General features: G+C 39.4%; 3 protein-coding genes across 4 annotated transcripts; 2 read left to right on the forward strand and 1 right to left on the reverse strand.

The window, feature by feature from the left end:
- Window positions 1-520: 520 nt before the first annotated feature.
- LOC125000410 (gastrula zinc finger protein XlCGF57.1-like) lies at window positions 521-2,919 on the forward strand (the record flags this gene model as incomplete). Its single annotated transcript, XM_047575959.1, has 1 exon — window positions 521-2,919. A coding segment is annotated over one exon (1,875 nt), but the record flags the coding sequence as incomplete, so codon positions are not given.
- A 1,893-nt stretch (window positions 2,920-4,812) lies between these two features.
- Window positions 4,813-11,480, reverse strand: LOC124999697 (H-2 class I histocompatibility antigen, K-D alpha chain-like). The gene is made up of 9 exons (XM_047574681.1): window positions 11,297-11,480; window positions 8,139-8,423; window positions 7,782-7,817; window positions 7,387-7,668; window positions 6,955-7,101; window positions 6,485-6,508; window positions 6,149-6,181; window positions 5,983-6,047; window positions 4,813-5,775 (listed from the first exon to the last, which is right to left on the reverse strand). The coding sequence occupies exons 1-8, from the start codon at window positions 11,349-11,351 to the stop codon at window positions 6,034-6,036; spliced, it is 876 nt and encodes a 291-aa protein (XP_047430637.1). The 5' UTR covers window positions 11,352-11,480; the 3' UTR covers window positions 4,813-5,775; window positions 5,983-6,033.
- Window positions 11,481-19,262: 7,782 nt separating this feature from the next.
- Window positions 19,263-22,962, forward strand: LOC124999693 (gastrula zinc finger protein XlCGF17.1-like). 2 transcript variants are annotated; one of them, XM_047574676.1, is made up of 3 exons: window positions 19,263-19,496; window positions 19,714-20,227; window positions 21,476-22,962. In XM_047574676.1, exons 2-3 carry the CDS (start codon window positions 20,104-20,106, stop codon window positions 22,441-22,443), a joined length of 1,092 nt encoding a protein of 363 aa, XP_047430632.1. In that variant the 5' UTR covers window positions 19,263-19,496; window positions 19,714-20,103; the 3' UTR covers window positions 22,444-22,962. The 2 variants fall into 2 exon arrangements, with proteins under 2 accessions (XP_047430632.1, XP_047430631.1); XM_047574675.1 differs by lacking the exons at window positions 19,263-19,496; window positions 19,714-20,227 and adding an exon at window positions 20,434-20,859.
- The last annotated feature ends 1,583 nt before the right edge of the window (window positions 22,963-24,545 follow it).

Genomic DNA, 24,545 nt, shown 5'->3' on the forward strand with positions numbered 1-24,545 from the left:
GAAATGTTTCCAATCAATGTAATGAGACTTGGATGTCAGGGATTTATCTCAGTCTTATCTTCACAACACATGTTTGACAAAGGAACTTTCTGAGTTGTTGTTGCTCATCAGGTTGGAAAAGGTTTCACAACCATCTCTACACAGTTTGGAGTCCACAAATAATCCAGATTTGGATCCAGAACAAATGGAGGAGACTGAAGACGGATGTTCCCCTCCACAGGAGTGGTCCACCAACAAAGATCAGTCCATCATAGTGGGAGAGGAACCAGAGGAACCCAGGAGAACTTCTAAGAAGCTAAAGGCCCCTCTCACATTGGTTAATGATTCTACCATCAGGAGAACGCTGAACAACTAATGGCAGCGTGGCGCATTTGCAGTTTGATCAACATCACGTTGACAAGCCAGAAGACTATTAGGACAATATTTAGAGGACAAAAAGGACCAAAGCAGAATAGTTTAGAGAGAAAAGCTTAATTGGTATCGCTGTTGTTGCTTTATTTTAGGCCTAAATGTTTAATTTCTTAACTTTTTTTTGCTGTGTTCATTTCTCTCTCCAGACCTCTTAGAACCACGTGACTATAAGGAGGAAGAGGAGGAGTTTAAGCAGCTTTGGGACCAGAAAGAGACCGAGCCTCCACAGATTAAAGAGGAACAGCAGGAACTCTGGACCAGTTCGGAGGGAGAGCCGCTTGCATTCAAGCAGGAGACTGATGCCTTTATCGTGACTTATGAGGAAAGTGAGGCAACCAGTGACCAGCTCATCTCTTACGTCTCCACTTCAGATGAGAGCCAAGACGACGAGCAAAGGGAGCACGAAGACTCGGGGTCGACAAGCAAAGTAGAGCTGAAGCAAAAGAGGAGATGCAACAAGGGACGAGAAGGAAGTCGCAGCCATCCAGAGAGCGATGCCGGCCGAGGTAAAAAGTCCTTCAGGTGTGACACATGTGGAAATACTTACCAGCATCTGTCCAGACTTAACCAACACCAGAGACGCCACACGGATGAGAGGTCGTATTGCTGCCTAACGTGCGGAAAAAGCTTCAAGAATTGTGGCGCTTTGACTGTGCACATGAAAACGCACACGGGCGAGAAGCCGTACGCATGCAAAACGTGCGGGAAAGGTTTCATCCGAAACGGCGACTTGACTGTCCACATGAGAACACACACGGGGGAGAAACCGTTCCCTTGCAAAGCCTGTGGGAAACGTTTCAGTCAGAGGGGTCACCTGGTGGCGCACATGACCACTCACACGGACGAGAGACTGCATTCCTGCAAAACGTGCGGAAGAGGTTTCAAAAACAACACCGCTCTGACTTCCCACATGAGGATCCACACGGATGAGTTGTCCTTTTCTTGCAAAACGTGCGGCAAACGTTTCCGCCACAGTTGCAATCTGACCGTCCACATGAGGTCGCACACGGGCGAGAAGCCGTACTCCTGCGAAGTGTGCGGGAAAAGTTTCAGTCAAAAAGTTCAGGCGACTGTCCACATGAGAATCCACACGGGCGAGAGGCCGTATTCTTGTGAAACGTGCGGTGAAAGTTTCCGACACTGTGGCCATTTGACGGTTCACATGAGGTCGCACGCAGGGGAGAAGTTGTACGTTTGTAACGTCTGTGGGGAAAGATTTAGCAGCCTGTCAGTGTATTGGACGCACAGGAGAATCCACACAGACTCCAAGTCCTTTTCATGCAAAATATGCGGAAAAAGTTTCACTAGAAGCTCAGCTTTGACCGTCCACACCCGAAGTCACACGGGCGAGAAACCCTATTCTTGCAAAATATGTGGGAAATGTTTCACGAGAAGCCGCGCTTTGACCGTCCACATGAGGAACCACACGGGCGAGAAGCCGCACCGCTGTAGAATATGCGGGAAAAGTTTCCGGCGAACCACGACTTTAACTGTACACATGAGAATCCACACGGGCGAGAAGCCGTATTTGTGCAAAATGTGCGGGAAAAGTTTCAGACACTCCAGTCATTTTAATGCCCACATGAAAATTCACCCGGCTGAGAAGTCGCACGTTTGCAGCATCTGTGGTGAAAGCTGTGGTTCCTACTCTGCCTTTAGAGCGCATAAGAATCAGCACAGAGTTGGGAAGGTGTATTCATGCAAAATATGCGGCAAAGGTCTGGGACGAAACAGTGACTTGACCGTCCACATGAGGAGTCACACGGGGGAAAGACCGTACTCCTGTGAAACGTGTGGGAAAAGTTACAAACGTAACAATGACCTGACGGTGCACATGAGGACGCACACGGGGGAGAAGCCATATTCCTGTAAAACCTGCGGGAAAAGTTTTGGCCGGAGAGACAGTTTCAAGGTCCACGTGAAAATTCACGCGCGGGAGATTTGTGATCAAGAGGGAACGACAGGGAACAAAAAAATCATCTGAGAAAATGAACTTAAAAGACGTTTGTGAGTTTACTGCATGAGATGTGATCTCATTTTGATCCATCTTAACCTAATCAGTCAGTGGATAAATTGATATATGGTCAATTTTATAGGCGCAAGTTGCAATTTTAGTTTCTTTTTCCTCTGAAACTTCACCATCAGTTTATTGTAACTCACATCCAAGAGATCGTGTTCTCACATTTAACCCTTTGACCTGCATATTGCTGTAGTAAAAACTCTGAAAACCTACGTGTGGCTGTTTATTCACCTCATTGAGTAAATGTATCTACTGCTGCTATTCAGAATTATTATCGTCTGAAACGCTGTTGGAAAAATCAGTAGTGGCTCGGTTCTGCACAGCTTCTCAGAAACGAACGAGGAGGAGTCGAGGTAAGAAGATAATCTTTTCAGATGTCGTATGTAGACGCCATAACAATCGTATTTTACTTTTAAAGCAGTCAGTGTTAGCAGCGTAGCTCTGTTACTGAACATACGGTCAAAGCTTTGAAACATCATGTAGCATTAATATTGTATGAATCTGTACAGTTGTGTAAACATTTTGTCAAAATACTCTTTGCACAGTTTGACACACAAAACTGCTCAAAACTAGCTAGATAGGTACATTTAGGTGATGTTTGTTTCTTGTTATTTTTCAGGACTTTTGCACATTTTACTGGTGTAGCAGTGGACACGCAACTGTTGCCCTTGTGCCTGCAGACCCATGTCAGTCTGAGGGCGATGATGCTGATTGGGTCCCTCCATGAAATAAAACGGAGAACCAAAAAACAGACTTGTGGACGTCCCTTCAGATGGGACCTCTTCTCCTTCTGCAAAGCATAAACAAATAACATGGACCAAGAGGGACGCTAGTATGTTCACTGTGCCCCAACTCGTCTTCACCCGTAACCTGTACTCAGTTCAACAGACCGGGACATCTATTAAAACCACAGCAGCTGAAGCTGAAGGTTTCTTGTCGGCATCGGACTCTGGCCCACGTTTGGCCTCCAGTGAGAGAGGTGCAACTTCTGCATAAGTGGAGTGTAGCTGAAGAGCTTTGTAACGTACCATCAGAAGTGAAAGCAGGTGTTTGATAGGGCCACTTCTACTACCACATATCCTCACTAGGGTCTGTTGCTGGAGTCTGTCCCAGCTGTCTTTGGACAAGAGGCGGGGTCCACCCTGGACAGGTCTCCAGTCCATCGCAGGGCTAAGACAGAGACAAACCACCATTCACACTCACACCTTGGGTTAATTTAGAATCACCAATCAGCCTAACGAGCATGTCTCCAAAGAGAAAACCCAGACAGACACAGAACCTGAACCTGGACCTTCTTGGAATTATGAAGCCTATTTACGTCACGGTTTGTTAATTTCTGTTCACGGTTAATTTCTGTTCAGAGTTTAAAGATATTTTAAGGTGTTGAATTTAGTTTTCGTTTTGAGCATTGTTGATTTTTAATTTATTTACATACACAGAATGAAAATGCTATGAAAATGCAAATAAAGTTGTAAAAACTCTCGTGTTTTTATATGAAAAAATAAAATGAAATTTTGTTGCAGAAATGAAATAAATCCATTCAGGATCATCAACAATACGGCAGCCAGCATGTGGGTAATCTGACAAAACTCAAAATGTTGATAAATAAAGAGGCAGCGACACAGTTTTACTAATAAACTGATTTTTGCATTTATATTTTTTAATGTGGAGTCAAAGGGTTCATGGTTAATATCTCTGAACTCCTTCTGTTTTGGGGAATACGAACATGTCATCAGTTTGTGTCTGTTATGTGTATAGATTTGTGTGTCTCTCTCTTGCTCTCTCTGCTGTCGTCCTGCAGGTGAGAGGTGGAAGGTTGGATGCCAGCCTGTGGATTGGCTCATACTCCACCCATTTAGAGAAGGAGGGACATTTGACAAGCTTCTGTTCTGTTGCTCTCTCTCTGTCTCTTTCTCTCGTCAAAAAAAAAAAATTTAAAAAAATTAATATTTCAAAGCAACGAAAAACTAGGTATTAGGCTGAGGCTCAAAGCTAAAAATAAATACAAGCAACCAGAACAAAAGATGGCAACATAAACAAAGACAACATGCTGTAAAGCATGGAACTGCAGTCACGCCCTCTGCGCTTCGGTGAGGCGCGGTCCCGCTATTTACACTAGAAAATCGAGTGCCCGTCTACATCGTGCCCGGCGGTAAAGCGTATTAGCGGTTTCATGGTGCATTCAAGTGCATCCCGTAAACTCAGAAATCTATATTTTTCTTCTTATTTTCTAAATTAGATTCTTCTTCAATGGTGGATTTTCAATCTGTGATTTTTTTTTATATTCAATTTATTCTCATTGCATATAGAACAGGTACATACACAACAAAATGCAGTTTGGTATTTACCACAAGTTCAAAAAGCCAAACATGAACCATAAATATGGAACAAGCTACTGTATTAAGATGGGTTTATGCAGTATAGGCAGGTAGTATACGCAGACATATCCTCATAAATGTACACATATTTATGTGTAGATTTGTCCCAAATTTAATGACAGATTAGATGTAATCACATTTAAATGAAATAATAAAAACACATTTAGGCAGAATAAAACACCTGGGAAAAGGGACTACTGATGTAAACTTGCCTCCTGGATAACTCGGGTGTATTGTAATGTCTACATGTCTGGTTTTACAGATAAAAAATTTAATTGAACTGAAACATATAAACCAAAAAGACAAATCTTTCAGTGAAAAGAACATTGTCCCTTTATGCATCCACTGGTTTGTTGAGGCACCAGTTGCCTGAACAGCTGCTTCCAGCTGATGAGATGAAGGAACTCGACTTCAACACAGACTGCTACTGGATAGTGTTGCCAGTGAACACATCATGGAAGCTCTTCTTGGCTAAAACTAGAGCTCATAATGAGGCGGGAGATGCAGTGAATTCATTTAATAAATATTAATAATGTGAATATGAACATTTGGCAGCGTCTGAATGAGTGGAGCGATACGAGGCTTCAACCCTGAGGTCCATAAATATTGATATTGTTTGTTGCTGCTCTCGTATTGATGGTGATTGTAGCTGCTTTTATGACTCTATGACTGTGAAGTCCTTAGTTTTTAACTAGACTTTAAATAGTTTTCATACAGTAGAAAGTCCTTTTATACATACATACATACATACATATATATATTTATCAGACATGTGCATAGAATAGGCTTCAAGTGTTTAGCGGCTGATTCATATATTTTCTAAGCTACAAACAGTAGTTTCAGTCCCAGTTTTAGTCTCCTACTCGCTGGTAGAAGGATTTGATGGTTCTGATGGAGTCCTTTGATCCTGGACATTTGTTTTCTGTAGTTTCTCAGTCTCAACATTGTTGGATGTGTCGTGATTATCTGCAGGAATGAACAGCACAGTTATTTATATATATCTTTATACAGCTGTGATAAAACATGGAGGTCATCGTCTTTTTCATGTGTCTTCTCTGGTAAACGTTCATTTTTCTTTGGTCCAATGTCTGCTCCATCTAGATGATGATGCAGCAACAGCTCATGTTGGTTTTAATTTTATTTTCCAGGTTTAGGGTTATCAAAGACACTTACCAGAGTCACCAGAACCAGCAGAAGCAGAATTTTCAAAGTCAGTGTCGCCAGTCAGAGATTTGATTCTGTGAATAAAAATGAATTTACAGCTCCTTTCTTCTCATGTTGATTAGCTAACTCATGGTAACAGATGACGGCATCAGTAACAGAGACATTAAAGACTGACCTGAATCAGGAGCTTCAACATCCTGTGGTACATCTGTCAATAAAGACAAAGTTAAATGTTATTTCTAACATTTTTACAGTAAACTATGTTATTAGCTTAAATGATCAGGTCAACATTCAATATTTTACACATTCATCTCATCATCTCATAACTGGACCAATGTTTAAGCTGCTACCAATCTAGTAAATGTGTCTGGATCAGGAGGAGAGACCAGACAACACATTGTTAGTTTGGATCTTTTGAGGGGATTTGATGGTGGTGAGAAAAATCCAGAACAGCACATGTTTTAAATCAGTTCCACACAGACGCACAACATTCAGAAAAGAAAGGAGTTACCTGAGTATCTGCCTCTTCTGTCTCCTGTAAATAAACAGAGAGTGATTGAAATAATCATCATCTTTCTCTAAATCTACTGTTAATCTTTAAATGCTCAGCTTCAACACTGATTCAGTGTGAGATCAGTCTAACATGATGTAACAGGTTTGATACAGTTTGGATGCTAACATGCTAACGTGCTGCCTCTTGGTCCTACAGTTTACAGGAGTTATAAGGACAAATAAAGGACGATTAAATACAGGCAGTGGAAACATCTACAACTACAACTGATGTAGAAACTGAGGAGTGATCTGTCAACTTGAAGTTCAGTGAATAGAAATTAGAAACTAGTACGACTGATAAAGTCCACAGTCCAATAATATCAGACTCACACCTTTGTTCTTCTGGGTGAAAAGATACTCGTAACCTTGGTGTAAATACACAACAATACAGACAACTCTGGATTATAGGACCGACAATCATTGACTTACCAAGGTCGCTTCTTAAGTAAAGAACCAGAACCAGAAACAGAACCGGAACCAGAACCAGAACCAGAACCACTATCACTGCAGCAATGATGGCAGATTTGAGCCAACTGTCTCCATCTTTGTCATCTGTGTCAGGAGGAAGATGATGATCTATAACACAGAAAACACTGACATGAGTTTGTGTTACTTTAAATGTGGATGTAAAGTCTCAGCAAAGATTCAAGTGAAATCAGTGAAGGAGCGAAACATGAACTGAAGCTAAACCAGAGTGTCAGAGTATTCTCAGATGAGACTACGTGAAGACAACTTCTGCCTGTTCTCTTGTTACAATTGTCTGACTCAGTTCAATTAAAACTAATAAAGCAGAGATCTGCTGGACAAACATCAGACAGAACAATAATTCTAATCAAAATGACAAAAACAAAGGTTTCTTACCCCAAACCTTTTCCTCATGTGAATCAGATGCAGCATGAATGACCTCACAGCTGTAGTCAGACCTGTCAGACTTTGAAATGATGATGTGGTCTCTTCTCTGGAAGGTGTTGTCTTCACGTGGACAAACTCCTGAACTGTCCACTCCGTCCTCTCTGGTTAGAATATTCCCGTTCCTCTTGATGTTCAGAGTGATGTTTCTTGGGTAGAAACCTTCAGCCAGACACGTCAGTGTGATCTTCGCCTGCACTTCGTTGTCCACCGACAAAAACACACGAGGACGAGCTGGAAACAGAAAACATGAGGTGATGTTTGGAGGGAGGCTACGTAGCAAATACATGTACTGAAAATAAATAATGAAACATATTCACATGTTTTAATTATGTTGACAAACTTACATGAAATGATCCGTCCTGGTCCATCAGAGTCAGGATCTAAACACAGAAACATTCACATTATTCTCATGTTCAGTCTTTCAACACAATCCTGAGCTGTTACTGAAAGTGGAGCAGGAAGAAGAAACAAACATGAACCAGAATGGCAAAGAAGACGACTGGTGTTGTTATAGAGGGAGACAGACTGATGAGGTACAAGTAGAAATGATTCACACCAGCTAGCAGCTCTAATACGTTGTAAGCTGACTGTTAAAAAGTTAAAATGAATCGTCTACATCAGGACAAACTACATGTAGAGAGCTACGTCCTCAAAGAAAGAAAACTACAGCTAATGATAGAAAACAACAGAAACTTTCTTACCCCAAACTTTTTCAACATGAAAACGGGATTCAGCATGAATGACTTCACAGCTGTAATTAGACATTTCAGACTTAGAAATGATGATGTAGTCTTCTCTCCAGTAGGTGTTGCCTTGTTGATAAATTCCTGAAGTCTTCACTCCGTCCTCTTTAGTCAGAAGATCACAGCGATTCTTCTTGATATGCAGCTCGATTCCTGATGTGTTGAAGCCTCTGGCTCTGCACGCCAAAACCATCTCTGTATCTTGATTGAAACTTTCTGAAAACATCTCCACATCAGGTTGATCTAGGAACAGAAAAAAAAGATGAAGTTTGGAGGCTACGTAGCAACATGATACAAAATAAGCTAAATCAGCCTTCTGGTGGAGTCAGGTATACTATTTCCTCATGAAGAGATTTATCTTGATGTAAACAACATGAACACATGATTAAACACACGTGATCTGGGTTTAAATTCATTCAGTAAGTAATATAACAATATAACATGTTATCTGACCAAAACTGAACAAAGTTGTCACAATCGAGGACCTTAAATGGACCATGAACTCTACTGCTACTGTCAGGAAGGCTCAACCATAGACTGTATATAAATATGGACTAAACACGTCTCATTGGTCCAAAATGATGCTATTTTCCCATGTTTAGGGGCGACGGCATCTTCAGAGTTTGAAGCCAGAGTTTGGAGCCAGAGTTTGAAGCCAGAGTTTGAAGCCAGAGAGGAAGTGCAGGGAAATGCTCCCACACCTGAGACCAGACTTCTACGATAGAAGCCCTTAAATTCAGAGAAGCACTTAATATCCACGTAGATCATGTCAACATGCTGCTGTTTCTTAGCAAAAACATGTGAATGGGAAACGATAGAGAAAGTGGAACGAGACCTTTGTTGTCAAAGTTCAAGTTGTGTCAAGTTATAAAACTCGTCTGTCTGGTCCAAGAATTCTATCCAAGTCAGAGTAAATTATCTTATTTCGTTTTTGATTGAGAGTGATTTTTTTTTTTAATGTGATTTGTTCAGATTGTCTTTACTTGCTCTGATTAAAGCTGATAATTGGCTGCTTGTGTAATTCTTATACAAAGGTATAAAACACATCTTTCATAATGACATTCACAAATGTTATTGGTATCAGGATATAAGATATAGATAAATACTGAGTAAATAAAAATTAACATACTTTTCAGTAGCTGACATTTGTGTTTAAAATATATATTTTTTTATTGATCTGAAGTAATATTCTAATTTTTTGAGAAACTGAGTTTTGATTTTTCAGTAAGCCAAAATTACAAGAACTAAATAAATCTAGGTACTTTATTTATCCTGTGGGGAATTCTTTTCTTTTTTTGAATTATCATCAAATTACAAATATCTAAAGCACATTTGTGGTACAAAGATTAAAAATGTTGAAGGAAAAGAAGAAAGAAAAGAAGAATGTGAGGGTCTTATTCTAGGAGGGTAAATAAGTAATGAAGAAAAGAATCTCTGGGCATCTTTGTTTGTCATGTAATACAAGGATTTTTTGTATATTTTGAGTTCATTCTTCCATCTGTTGATGTGGAGCTTCACCTTAAGGTATTTGCACCTATGGATGAAATGTTTACCGAGCGTGATCAAATTGTTCACCAGGTAGTCGAAGATCTTCTCTAGTTGCACTGCAACTTTAATCGAGATCCAGTTTAAAGGAAGTAAAATAATTTGTTTGGTTGATAACCAGCTTTGAAACAATACCTAAAACTCTATATGTTCACATTCAAAGAAAATATGTTCCACCGTTCACTCGTCAGATTAAATCCCAATTAAATCTCACATGTAGGAAGTGGGTCCATGGATAAATATTAATTATAATTTTAAATGCGACCTCTTTTGCTTTGTGAGGGACTGGATGAGATAAATATTGTTTCCTTATCTTTTATGCCTCCACAACATTGTAAGTAAACATTCTTGTCAAAATAAATGAACAACTTTAACAAATTAACAATAAAACTTAAAGTGCTTAGAAGTACAAAACTTCACTGACTCCAGTTAACAAGCAGCTGTTCCCCATGTTACCATCTTTCCAGCAGCGCCTGCAGAAAGTTTTCATAGGGTCCAGGTGGGGCTGGCACCCACACCACAACTTAAAAGCCATAATTTCAGGAATTTTATCATATTTATATGATTACTATTATTATTTTATTATACTGTAGTATATAGGCTACTAAAAACTATGAAGAAACGCCTTCTGATATATTTTTATTGTGTTACATTTAATATTAATAATGATCTGATGAGCACAGACTAATAATAGTAATAGTATTAGTAATAGTATTTGTGCATCGAAATGTGCCTATCATTAACCAGTTTTCTGACCCTCTATGTATCCGTGTGAACCACGGTAGTAGACTCGTTTCCCTTTTACGTGGAGCCGCCTCGATCTGTGGCCATAGTTCATTCCTCTTTGCCTCTGGAAGCAGCAACATTTCCACAAAGAGGACGCCGCCCTTTCTTCTGCGTCAGATCTATTTATGTGTGGAAACAGTGAACTCACTTTTTTCTCACATTGATCCTCATCCTCTTCTGTATTTCATTGCTCCAGATGTTTTCTTTTCTCCCGACCCTGTGAACGACGTCCTCGGCTTCTTCTAACTGGCTCATTTCTAAGTTAAAGCGATTATTCTGAAGAGTTATGTGGTGTCTGCTCGATGTTTTCGTCACTTTTCTCCTCCTAACCATTAACGTTAAGCTTTAAGCAACACCGCATCCTGTATCTTTAGTGTTCTCTCTTTCACTTCCTCGTGTTAATTCTTGAGTTTGTGTTGTTCATCCAGTTCATTTACTTCGGCAATAAACTGCACCGCTTTTGTCGGCTGGAGGCCTTTTCGGAGTCGCCTGAGCAGATCTAACTTTCAGTTTGGATGTGTTAGCAATGCTAAGCTATAGCTACGGTCCCTGCACCTAATCATTCCACGTTACCTCCGAACTGCTTGTGTCGTTGTGACACTTCCACCAGATAATATCAGTTTAGTCGGCTTCAATACGTTATTTGGGTTCATTATGAGTTTTCTGAGTGTCCTTCTGAATATATTTTGGGACAAGTTCGTTGCAGCCTCTCACTCGAGTTACTGTTCGACACCGGAAACACCAACACAGGCTGTTAAAGTTATATTTCATCAACAGGGACTTACCTCCGTTCACCGTCTGAACTACCAACAGAAAAACGACAAAGACGTAGATGAACATTTGGACATGCAGACCGACTCTACTCCCATTCTAGTTGTGTTTTTAAAACCTTTTAACCATGTTTAACTCCATCTACTAGAGACGGGCGTCTGCATCATGTCTATGATGTCAATGAGTTGTGCTGTGACTCTTTATAGTACGCTACGGAGGCGCAGCTTTCTGAACACCTCCCCTTTCACGCACAGAGGCAGTATGAGACTCTCTGAAAGTCCTCAACAAACACGGAAGAAGAACTGGTTGGTAAAAGAGAAAGTGGCTCAGTAAAATGGAGATGGTTCGGATTCAAAGTATCCGATGAGCAACAAAATGACGTTCTATGTAATAGACCATTTATAGTTGTCAAAATGTTGATGCTTTTTTCTATAAATGTATTTATTTACTTTAAGGCCTATTCTTATTTAAGATATACTTATCATTTAAATGTGCACTTTATGGAGCCTTGATTTAAAAAAAGTGACGTTATTAGTTAGTTAAATTTTTTGATAGTAAAGAAGCCCCATGAACACATCCACACCACACACACACAACACAAAGTGAACAACTTATCTGACCAGGGCCAGGCCCCACAACTTTCACTCTTGATCTCTGCATCTTTCACAGTTCCACTCTTCTGCAGTACTGTCCAAAGCTTGGTGTGGGACAGACACACAATTGGGGTGGTACCAAGTACTGCAGTTGCTGCACTGCACCATCACCTCTCTGTTGTGTGAGGTCCTGCAGATGCAGTGAACCTCAACCTGAACTGAGGCCCTTTCGGGCTTTGCCTTTATATTTTTATACAGAAAGCCTGGAGCCATTTTGTTCAGCAAAGCTCTGTACAGTCTTTGTCGCATGTTGTTCTCTTGAAAGTGGCACTCCTCTGGCCTGACTCCCTCACATGACACTGACGCAAAAGCCAATGCAAAAAGTCCACAACTGCCAGCTGACTGCTGCTTCTGCACAGCAGGCCTTCTAATGAGGAGGTGAGGTGCTTGTGGACGAATTAACCAGGAGAGTTTTTGCTTTGTCTTCTTGTTGATGTTTCTGTTCAGACTGTCATAAATGCAAAGCTCATTGGGTCCACAGAAAATATTGCTTGCTGTGATCCGGTGGTTGTCATTTACATTTAATATTTGCACAAATGACTTCTCTGGTGTCCCAACCACATCTCCCTGGTGAAGAGCCTGGTAGCAAAGGCAGGACTGAAGCCCATCCACATCAGGGAACTTCTGCGCTAGATGAAAACAGGCTGAATCCACTTCGTCACTGCTGAGCCACGTTTTGTGGTGCAGGATGCTTAGCATTTGGTCTTGGTGAATGAATGGTGGTTTGTGTAATCCGATGGCTGGGATGACTTCCTCTGGTGAGCGTTTTGTCCAAAGTGGTCCATGGCGCCTTTTTTGTCCTGGCTTTTTCTTCCTTTTCTATGACACAAACAGCATACAAACATACAGTTTACTGTACAATTTTGGCCTACAACTCTCCAGCTCCTCTCCCTCTTAGACATGTTTTTCATCAGTCTTGTCTCACAAAAATGTTTGGTCAGTTGGTGTTACCTGTTCATGCCATGTGGATTATATAAATCCAGTTAGTATTTGGATATAAATGTGTTTATGCATACGGAACTGCGACATCATCAAGTTCAAAAGGTCTTTGTTATTAAGGTAGTATTATTAAGTATACCAATAAGGAAATCAAAATAAGTATTTCCACTCACTACAATTTAAATCCTAATTACGTTTATATAGAAAGGCGTACCAGAGTAGTTTTGGTTGTCAAATTATGGCCATAGATGGGCATTGCTTAAGATGTTTTGCTGTCAAGTGAACATTTGCTTGCTGTCACTTAGGCAGCAGTCACCTGTTACATTTCAGGAAAAGCAACTACAAAATGTTGTCAACAGTGTTAATAGAGGTATCCACCATTTTTGGCTAATCATGTTTCTAAACTGTTTTAACCTATGGTTTGTAAAAGATACACAAGATATGTATTCAATGCTTGAGTTACAACACATCACCAATTCTCAAATTCTCCAGTATGTCTTCATGCTTCCAAAATGTAAAGGAACGTGCCACTCACTCACTTAAATTAATTATTATTATAAGGTATTTTGACTGTAACATATATACCACTTAGCTGTTGATGCTACTTTTGCTTAAGGCATTAAGTACTTGATTACAACAAGGACCAGGTCAGGCGAATGCAAGCAGTAAGGGAAATAAAGTTTGTTTATGATGGTTAAATGTGAATCATATGAATGATAACATATGGATGTGCTTTCCAGATTTCATTGACTGCTGATTACATTCTGAAGGCTCAAATTCATGGCATAGTTTTTGGACTCGAGTAGCCTCCCTCCCTTTTTTATTTAAAAGGATAGACTGTTTTATTGGCATTCTAAAGTAACAGCTGTTGTCACTGTTTTGAAAAAGGACATTACAAATACAATAACTTCACAACTCTTTGTAACTATCCTGTGCCTTTCTTAACAGCGGTACCTGCTGATATAATCGGACCTCACACTACTGTGTGACACAGACACAAGCTCTCAATTCCCTTAAAAGGGCTCTGTGAGTGTCTTTGGAAGTGTTAATGAAGTCATCTAGTCTGGTCAGTCGTCTTCCTTTAAAGCGGATTTTTTTCAAGTCCCACTGACTCTTTTCCATCATTCCCTGTGTCTTGTTGTCTTGTGAAATTCTGACAAAAACAAAAGAACAATTATTGTGTATTCGCTTGACTATACTTTATTATTATTATGAGTAAAGCAATAGGTTTAAATTCTCCATGACATTTTTAATATTCATCCAATTTATACTTCACCTGACTTTTTTTCTCCGATATCTTGGCAAATTTCTTTGAGAAGTTCTGATAAGGGAGCCCTTCACCATGCCTGCTGTCATCACCTGAAGATGTAAAACATTTCTTTTAAGGACACATCTCTGCATACATTGTACTCAATCAGAATTTACTGGGTTAATCCTCAGGGGACTGTGAATGTGCTTACCAAATGTCTCAACAATACACCCAATATACACTGACATGTCTATTTTTACCAAATGTTGGTAAGAGAGGCAAGGTGATGTGATGGTTAGGATGGAGGAATAAGAATATAGTCACCACAGCAATCCAGTCATTGTATTTCCTGAAAGCTGACATTTTGGCTTGATGTTTACACTATAGAAAACTAGCAAAGTTCATGACCCTTGAATTTATTAAATTGATTTCATGTCAATCAGACAAATAGATTGCAAGATATGTTCCCTTTGAGCAGAGTCAGTGTTAGGTCATGCACTGGCAGTGGGACAAAAATTTTAGGGACAGCTGACAAACAGTTTTGGGTCACAGTAAGTCCACATCAATGTTAAATTGACGTTTTGAACCATAAATATTTTTAGATTATTAATTCATCTCATTCAAACTGAAAACATTTAAAAGTGTAACTGACCCAGCATCATACTCATCCGAAGAGCTGCCTGAGGCAAGAAGTAAGCTGCCAACGATGAGATGAATGTCTCAGAGTAATAGGCATTAGGGTCCCCTTCTTTGTCTAGGGGTGCGCTGTTTATGACATTCGTGAAGTGTTGCTGAAAAGGTGTTGGACCAAAGGCGTCCTAAAAGAAGAAAATGAAAAAAAAAAATGTTAAGACTCAATAAACAAAAGACATTATATTGGTTGTCAGCATTGTTTGAATGTTTTTCAAGTGCTTCTCAACATTTTCTGAGCTGCATGGGCTGGAGAAGATGACAGTGCAGCTGAGGAGCATTTCATCTAACTCACCGATGGAACTTGCTGATGTCAACAGTCCAAACACATGCATGGCCAGCTTGTAGTTCTTGGGCGCACTACGAGAGAAATACAAATTATTGCGTTGTCTTAATAAGCACCTTGACACTACTAGTATAGATATTTGCCTTCTAAAAAAAAGGGTTTCACTTACTGCTTTTTGCACAAAGTTTTTGCATGTTTCATCACGTGACTGAGACAGCGGTGAAGGATAGGATGGCAAGTCTTGAGCAGTGTCTTTCCCTGTCAGTATGTTATAATAACTGTAGAGCAAGGCATTCGGGTTTGTTTTGCAGAAAGCCATTGTTAAGGCCTGCATGAGGACCATGGAGCCATCACATATAACCATGAGTGGACTGATGTTTTTTGGTCCATATTGTTTGGCATGATCCGTCTGAAAGGAACTAAGAAATTAAAGAACAGAGGCCGTTGTGTGGTCACAGGTCACATACGTAGCAACAGGAAGAGGAGACGTTATCACCAATGGACTAACTACACAACCTTTCACACTTCACAGGGGGACTAAGCAAAGATGCCCACTCTCTCCCTTCCTGTTTACAATATTCATTGAACCCCTAGCCACAGCCATACGCCAAAATTTCAACATCAAGGGAATTCAGTCACAGAACATGCACTACAAAATCAGCCTTTATGCAGATGATATCTTACTTTTCTTACAAAACACCAAACACATCCCTTCAAGAGACAATTAAAACCATCGAATCATTTTCTAACATCTCTGAATACTCCATTAACTGGCAAAAATCCTCAGTCCTCCCACTATATAGCAACAGCGGGGGTATGGCAACCCAGACACTTCCCATTCCTATATGCACGAATCACATCACATATCTGGGTATTAACATTTCCCCCAGGCTGTCAGAGTTGCTTAGTCTAAATTACACACCATTACTGAAATCAGTATCAGACAGTCTCCTCCGCTGGATGAACTTACCACTTTCATTATTAGGCATAGCACTGATGAAAATGACAATACTTTTCAAAATAACTTATCTATTCACAATAATTCTGTCTCAACCCAGCACATCATGGTTTAAATCACTAGATTCGATTATAACAAAATTCTACTGGAAAAATAAAACACCAAGAATCAAACTCACAACTTTACAGAAACCAAAGACACACGGACTTTCAGCACCAAACCTTTATAATTGCTACCTGGCAACTACAAACCAACTACAATAGATCCTAAAATGGATCAACCTTCATCAGTCTGGCAGCACTTGGTTAGACATAGAACAGGCAACTTGCAAAAACATCACTATCTCAGATCTCCCATTCCTCAGTCAGACGATCACACAGCATCAATGTTTTAGAATGTTATCAATTTCAGCAGCTCTGACAGCCTGGTGGAAATTCCACAAAATCACAAACTCATCATTGGCACCTTCCAAATTCACAACACTCTGGAACACTCCCGACTTTCTCAGTAATAAAAAAAACACTCCACCTTCCTACATGGTCACAAAAAGGCATAACACACTTAAAACACATAATACATAACAACACACTGGTCCCGTTTACTCACTTGGTCCAGGAGTACAGCATCAGGAGCAACCAGTTTGCGGAATACCTTCAACTCAAGTCATCAATTCAAGCAAAATACAATATCAGAACCATTAACTTAGATTTACCCCCACCAATTTTGAACCTGATTTACATCCATACAAAAAAGAAAGTCCTTTCAAGCATATATCAAATCTTTTTACAATCTGACACAACTCTATCCATACCTACATCAAAGTGGGAAAAAGATCTGGCATTTGCTCCAGATGCTGAGTTCTGGAACCACATCTGCAGAAACATTTACTCCATGTCTAGAAATGCAAATCTACAACTTATACAATATAAAATACTTCACAGGATTCACTACACAGGACAGAAGTGGTCCTTCTTTTGAGTTTTCCGTAGTTTTGTCCAAGGTGGAGGTGGTGCTGCTCTTCTTTGTCATAAGTGTCATCATCTTCATTGTCACTCCAACTGTCACTGTCTTCTTTTTGGACCTGCAAGACAAAAACTAGTAAGTTAGGAAACTATATTTTGTTTGTAAGGTAGTTGCCACATTTTATTGAGTAATGGCTTGAGATTAACCATTTGCGATGGTTTTGTAAAACCAGCTACTGGTGGTATACATTGTAATAATTGTGTACCATATTTCTTCTAAATGTAATTCCTTACATCTTCCTCTGGCTGTGCATATGTCTCCTGTGTATTTAGGCCCCCTTCTGTGGTGCATCTTCCTCTTTTTGAACAATTCGTACCACCTTTGATTCCTCTTTATTTCCATCATCTCGCTCTACCCACTGAGCTAAACACTACCCTGGGTTCTTCTGTTTGGCAGTAGTGGACTGATGAGAGGTGTAAACAAGGTAGAGATTATGAGTTGATTTGGGCTGGTGCAGGGAGGGCTGGATGCACATACAAGGACATCAAGCAAGAAAAAACAAAAACAGTGAAATGAAACCACATTCTGCAAAAGGAAAGAAGAATGATAGATAGAGATGAAGGGAGGTCACAGATGATTTCACCATCATATTATCAGAAAATGATGCAGTGAAATAAGTTGAAAATCACTACAGTGGTAGCTGGGGACATGTGAAACAAGAATCTGGTGGAGTTTGCAGAGAACTATTTGTTTTGTTTTTTTAATTATCTTTTCAATCTGCCCATATACGTCATCCATTGGGTATGATTTCAACATCATATTATCAGAAAATGATGCAGTGAAATAAGTTGAACATCACCACAGTGGAAGCTGTAGAGTATGCGGAAAACAATTTCATTCTTTTCTTAATTAAGTTTTTAAATCTGACTATGCAGAAATGAGTTGGATTCTGAATGTGCTTCAATAATTTTGTTCTATCATTTAGTTTTAATCATTAAAAATAATGTAGTAAAACAACAACAAAGTAATGACAGATGTATGTATTTCAAGAAATGAAAATAAGAAGAAAAATATAGACTCCTGAGTTTACGGGATGCACTTGAATGCACCATAAAACCGCTCATACGCTTTACCGTACGACACGATGTAGACGAGCACTCGATTTTCAAGTGTAGACAGCGGGACCGCGCCTCGCCAAAGCGCAGGTGACGTGACTGCAGTACAGCCCCGGTGTGTCAAATTAGTAATAAGTCCTAATAAACTAACCCGGTAATTAATGCTCCGCTTATGATCGAGCTAGAGTCAAAGTTTTAATAAAAACGAGCCATCTCCTTAGTTGGAATAATTAAATACTGTTTTATGTGTGTTTTATGTGCGCAGGGACCGACTACAAAGTGCAACACCGAAAGAAATCTGCAAGAGAAATATTAAATAACTCAACTAATGTTAATTGTATTTTACTGGTATATACACTTCTGCTGCATGTACTATATTATCGGGTTTGGAAGTGTTGCTTTTTTCAAAAATTATATAATTTGTCATGTGGATATTTATTTCCAGGAATCTTTAATTCAGGTTATCGATCAATAACTTTATCCATATTTAACGTAGCATCATCAAATCCTTCTTTTACCCTCATTAAATCCTGCTGCTCATATCGCATGTTGATATTTGGCTTCTTTCTAATTTTCAGGAACGTTTTTGTTGGGAATATTAATCTATAACTTTATATACTACATTTATATTCAATGTAGTGTCATAGAAAAGAATAAATGCAAGAATGAAAATTGATTTGGAGTTTTTGTAATTGACATAATAATAATAACGAATAAAACTCAATAAAAATAAATAAATAACAAGTTAATTTTATTTAGCACAGTCAATGTGTTACTAATGTTCAGTCATTTCTCCACAACAAACATTTAATTTTTCTGGAAATATAATAAAGATTATGATGCAAAATGAGTAACTGGGAATATGAAATGTTCTAACGTTATAATCCTAATTTCTACATTTCTCTAATGTATAAATTTTAAACTGATTCTTAAATTGAGCGAGATATATTCTAATTACTTCATATTTTCATCAGATCCTGCTGCTTAAACGCTTTCTGTTGGTAATATTGATCAATAATTTAATTGATTTTCCTTTGCTTTCCTCTGCAGACGTCCCACAGCGACATGACCGTAAGAAGCATGAGGAGCATGAGGAGGATGAAGAGGATGATGAGGATGAAGAGGATGAGGAGGAGGCTCTCACTGACCAGCAGCTCTCTAACCAGGAAAACACTTCCAGTCTGGACCAAGACGAACCAGAATCCTCACAGATTAAAGAGGAACATGAGGATGTCTGCAGCAGTCAGCCTGTAGAGAAGCTGGAGGCCGATAATACTTCACGGTGCCTCTGTCTTACGAGGACAACGACCATCTCCCTTCTCACATCTCTGCTGCTGCTGAGAGCCAAGACTGGGGAAACAGTAAGTATGCAGACTCTGGATCAAACAGAGTTACTCCAAAACTAACGCAGAGTCTACAACCAGGTCTGCAACAAATGTGCAATATTCCTCCATCCACGTTCATACTGAAGTTGATGGTGTATGTATTATCAAGCATGTTTAATCCTTCCTCGTAGTTGAAACTAGAATATATATTTACTCAGAAGTGTGTTTTTTCTGTCATCTTTTTTGTCTTCAGACCTCTCAGATCAAGACCAGGAGGAAGCCGAGACTCTGCAGATTAAAGAGGAACATGAGGAAGTGTGGACCAGTCAGGAAGGAGCGTCTTGTACTAAAGGAGGAGACTGACTATAGTGAATCAGAACACAACGGCTCCTCTCTGCGAACTTTCTCGTAGCTGAGAGCCAAGATCAGGGCGACTCAGGGTCAACTAGATTCACAAAACTTGAGCCAAAGAAGAATCATAACAGAGACATAAGTAAAGAGTCCTGTGTTAAAAATCGGAGGAGGAATAAACGCCAGAAAAAAAACAGGACCGAGGTCGTACACTTGCAAAGCGGGAAAGATTTCACCCCAAGCGGTTATTTAACGAACCACATGAGAATTCACACGGTGTGAGGCCGTATCCATGCAAACAGGTGGTAGAAGCTTCGGTCAAAGTGGTCACTTAACCGTTCACATGAGAGCTCACACGGGGGAGAAACCGTACCCTTGTAGAATATGCGGCAAAAGCTTTAGCCAAAAAAGTCCAGGTGAGTGTCCAGATGAGGATCCATACGTGTCACCATTTACAAATCATAGAATACGTTTTGTTTATGCAGGTGCATAAATACATTCAGTTCATTTTTCATTCACACTCAATGAACCTAACAAGAACTAATCTGGCTGTGTTTTCATTGAAAAACAAACTTTAAAAATCTTTTTTTTTTGCAATTTAGTATTAAAGACTTCACTAAAATAGGTCAGACAGTTTGCTTTGGTATGAGTTGCTTGTGTAAATAGAAGAAACCGTAACGGAAACGGGACAAGATCGCTATATATATTTTTTAGACATCTTCTCCTCTCGACCTCTAGGTGGCGGTAGTTGACCTGAGACCTGCTTATCCAACCGAAAATCAAAACAAAAACAAGAGGCGGAAGTAGTGAATTCAAAGAGCTGAGTGGCGTCTGGAGTCTGTAGAAGGTGGTTTTCACTTATAATACATAGAGACAATGTCCTCAGTTAAGCATTTGAGAAAGTTTATCAACGATCGATTAATCGCCGCTGCCGAACAAATATTCACAGCCGTCGAAGAAACTATCGTCCGGTACGAGGAGGAGATCTGTCGTCAGCGCAAACTGTTGGAGACCATCCTGAAACCAGAAATAAAGTTGCAAAGAATAGGTGTGTGAAAACTATGAAATGCTTAAATACAACCAGGAGAGAACATGGAGAATATCTGGCATGAAGGAGTCTAATCAGACGTTATTTAAGTGACGCAAACCACTATTATTTTTGATACAATCTGAGGCAACTGATTTGTGCGCCGGACCACTAGGGGGCACCCGAGTGCGCTTTGGTGGCAATGGAAGCATAGACTGTATAAAAAGTGGACGCCAACCGTAAATGAGATTTACCCGTTTTAGTTTGAAGTTTAATTCTAACTATTAACGATTGCACATCTGTGAATCAGGAATAAAAACATTTTCATATTTCGTGTTTATAACGTTTAATGTCCCTGATCCAAACACAACATAGTTTGATTCTTCCCAGTCACAGATGGGGAGTAGTATCTTGTAGAGGCTGCATCGGCTCATCATCGAGGAAATTTATTAAACAGAGACTCCTGTCGTTGTTAATATTTTTGTCTTGTAGCTCAAAACTGTCAGAACTCTGCAGGAAGAAGACAAAGCGGTTGTTGTTTTCTGAAAAAAACACTTCTACATCTACACATTTGCACACATGCTTTCACTGTTCAACCTTTTCAAACCTTTTTTGTTGCATTTCTTTGTCTCATCAGAGCTTCCACACAACCAGGAGAGTAACTTCAGTCCGGTCCAGGAGGAACTAGAGCCACGACAGATTAAAGAGGAACCAGAAGAACTCCTGACCAGTCAGGATGGAGACCAGCTTTCACTGAAACAGGAGACTGATTCCATCACGGTGACTACTACTATTGGTGAAACTGAACATAGAGAATCAGAGCAAGACCAGCTGTTCTCTAACAAACCTCTTAAAGAACAGGAAGGAAGCCCACATGTAGACCCAGGATCAACTGTAAACAATGACGACAACATGTCAGAGAGTCAGTGTAATATTAACGTAGCTATGGAGTCTGTAGCAGAGACGTTTTCTTGCAGCGTATGTGGGAAATGCTTCACTAGTCATTATTATTTAAATCGCCACATTAAAACTCATTCCATTAAGAAGCGATATTCTTGCACAACGTGCGGGAGAGTGTTCGGTTACCATAACAATTTGACCGTCCACATGAGGACGCACACAGGCGAGAGGCCATACAGTTGCACAACTTGCGGGAAAAGCTTCAGCCTCAGAAGTACGTTGAAGGTCCATTTGAGAACTCACACAGGTCAGAAGCCGTATTCGTGCGAAATATGCGGGAAGCATTTCGGCCACGGCAGCAGTTTGAAAAGCCACATGAGAAAGCACACGGGTCACAAGCCGTTTTCCTGCAAAATATGTGGCGAATGTTTCAGCTACGGCCAAAGTTTGACCATTCACGTGAAAACTCACACAGACAAGAAGCCGTATCCTTGCGAAATATGCGGGAAGATATTCAGCTACAAGAAGAGTTTGAACGTCCACATGAGCATCCACGCGGGGGAGAAGCCGTATCCGTGCGAGATATGTGGAAAATATTTCAGTCAAAGCCGTAGTTTGACTCTACACATGAGAACTCATGTGGGTCGGAAGCCATATCCTTGCAAAGAGGCGGAAAACGTCCAGTTACAGTCAGAATTTGATTGAGAACCCACTCGAGGAGGAAGTCTTGGACCTGGAATGACTGAAAATAACTAAATGTCTGGAAGGTAAAACTTGAAGAACTATGTGAGAATTTGTGCATGTGAGCTGGTGTAATATCACTTTTTGGTTTAAGTTCTCTTTCAGACGATGAATGTGTGAGTTTTTTGCGTATCATACTGGTGGGAGGTGAGTCTCAGACTGTTTTAGACCTTTCATTAACTTCCCACTTTGTGAAATCCCAACACAAGTGTCCAGCTTTACACACTTGGCTGCTCAGTCAGTTTGTGAATGTCATATTATCTAATGTTCTCAATGCAAAATCTGTGAAGTTTTCATCCGTTTGAACGCTGTTTGCACAGAACAAGCTAATTTGTGCCACTGGTTGCAACACTGTAACTGGATTATTTCCATGTTTTACATGATTGTTCAATTTATTATTTGCAGAAGAGGCTCCGTTTTGGTTTGTGCGTTCATCAACATCTTGGAAAAACAGTTCATTAAAAAAAAAAAGATGTGTATCTATTCCGTGTCATTCTGATTTGTGACTGAATTGTTTATGTCTTTATTACTGCTTCACTTGTATAGAAGCTGTTTCATAGTATTTTGTGTTTTTTATATGTAATTTTATATTTCACTTCTTCTTGCTCCTTTTTTGAACATTGGAACATTTGGTATTTGGTTTGGGATCAGTAGGACCTAAGAACTATAAAAACTAAGCATCATCTTTGAACTGGAAATAGTTTTTGGAAAAAAATAAAAAATGTCATTTAGTTCATCATATATTATAATAAACTCACAAAATATAAAACTGAACATGGCTTTGCAAAGACAAAATTGCAAATAATGAATTCCCAATGTCCTCAAACAAGTGTTTTATAATTAAGTTATAGCTCGTGACTATTGACAGAATTTGTTACGTTTGCACATTATATTAAACTAGAAAAGTTATTAAGCATAAAAAACAACATCAGTAAAATTTTCATGAGGGTTCTGTACCTTTGTCCATGTTTGTTAAGGCTGCAGAATGAATCCACTGAAATTACACCAACTATGACGGCGCAGACATAATATCTAAGAACGCGATCAGGATGCCAGATAAAGTAAATGTACCTAAAAGATGCACAGAGAGCTACTGCAGAATATTTGAAAGATGCCGGATTATATAATATTAACGTAGCTGAAGAGTCTGTAAACCGTGACACGTCACAGTCCGTAACAAAGACGTTTTCCTGCAGTGTATGTGAGAAATGTTTCACTCGTCGTTATCACTTAAATCGCCACATTAAAACTCACTCCACTGTGAAACTATACTCCTGCACAACATGTGGGAGATTGTCTGCTGACCATAAGAGTTTGACCGTCCACATGAGGGTTCATACAGAAGTTTCACCAATGACCACAGTCTGAAAGTTCACATGAACACGCATACGAGTCTCAAGCCGTTTTCTTGTAAAATATGTGGTGAACGTTTCAGTTACAGCCGAAGTTTGGGTATTAACATGAGAACTCACGCAGACAAGTAGCACGAATGTCTGTTTTTAAATATTAATAAAAAGGACAAGATTAATCGTTAAGGTATTTTTTTTTAATTACTTGCATACTGAATGATGTAAGTAATAAATGAAGATTCTTTGGCGACATTAATAGTGATCCTGTTACTGCGCTAGGTCTTCCAGTACAAAGGATTACTTGCATGTTTAAAGGGAAATTCATATTTTTCGGGATGTTTGCCAGTTGTTTAAAATGGGAGAAGCACTTTATTTTCATTAGCTGTTTAATATTTTTAGATTCGTTGTGAAATCGATCTAAAAATCAATATGGAAGGTGCAATTTTGTCTTTTTTTTTATTTATTATTTGTTGACAATTGATGCATTTGTTCTGATTTTTTTTGTATTTATTATATATGGTGGTTGAATATTAAGATTTAACAATAACAATACAAACTGTCTCAAGATGCTTTACAAAAAAATTATGTGGACAATGTATTTTTATTATTTTCATTATTATTTACAATTTAAATAGGAGTAGTGTCCTAAGACAAATTAATTTATTTAATTGATTAATTATTTTTATGTACGTTTAATTACTGCCATTTGTTAAAAAT

This window comes from Mugil cephalus, chromosome 22, assembly GCF_022458985.1.
Source record: "Mugil cephalus isolate CIBA_MC_2020 chromosome 22, CIBA_Mcephalus_1.1, whole genome shotgun sequence".
Lineage (NCBI taxonomy): Eukaryota > Metazoa > Chordata > Actinopteri > Mugiliformes > Mugilidae > Mugil > Mugil cephalus.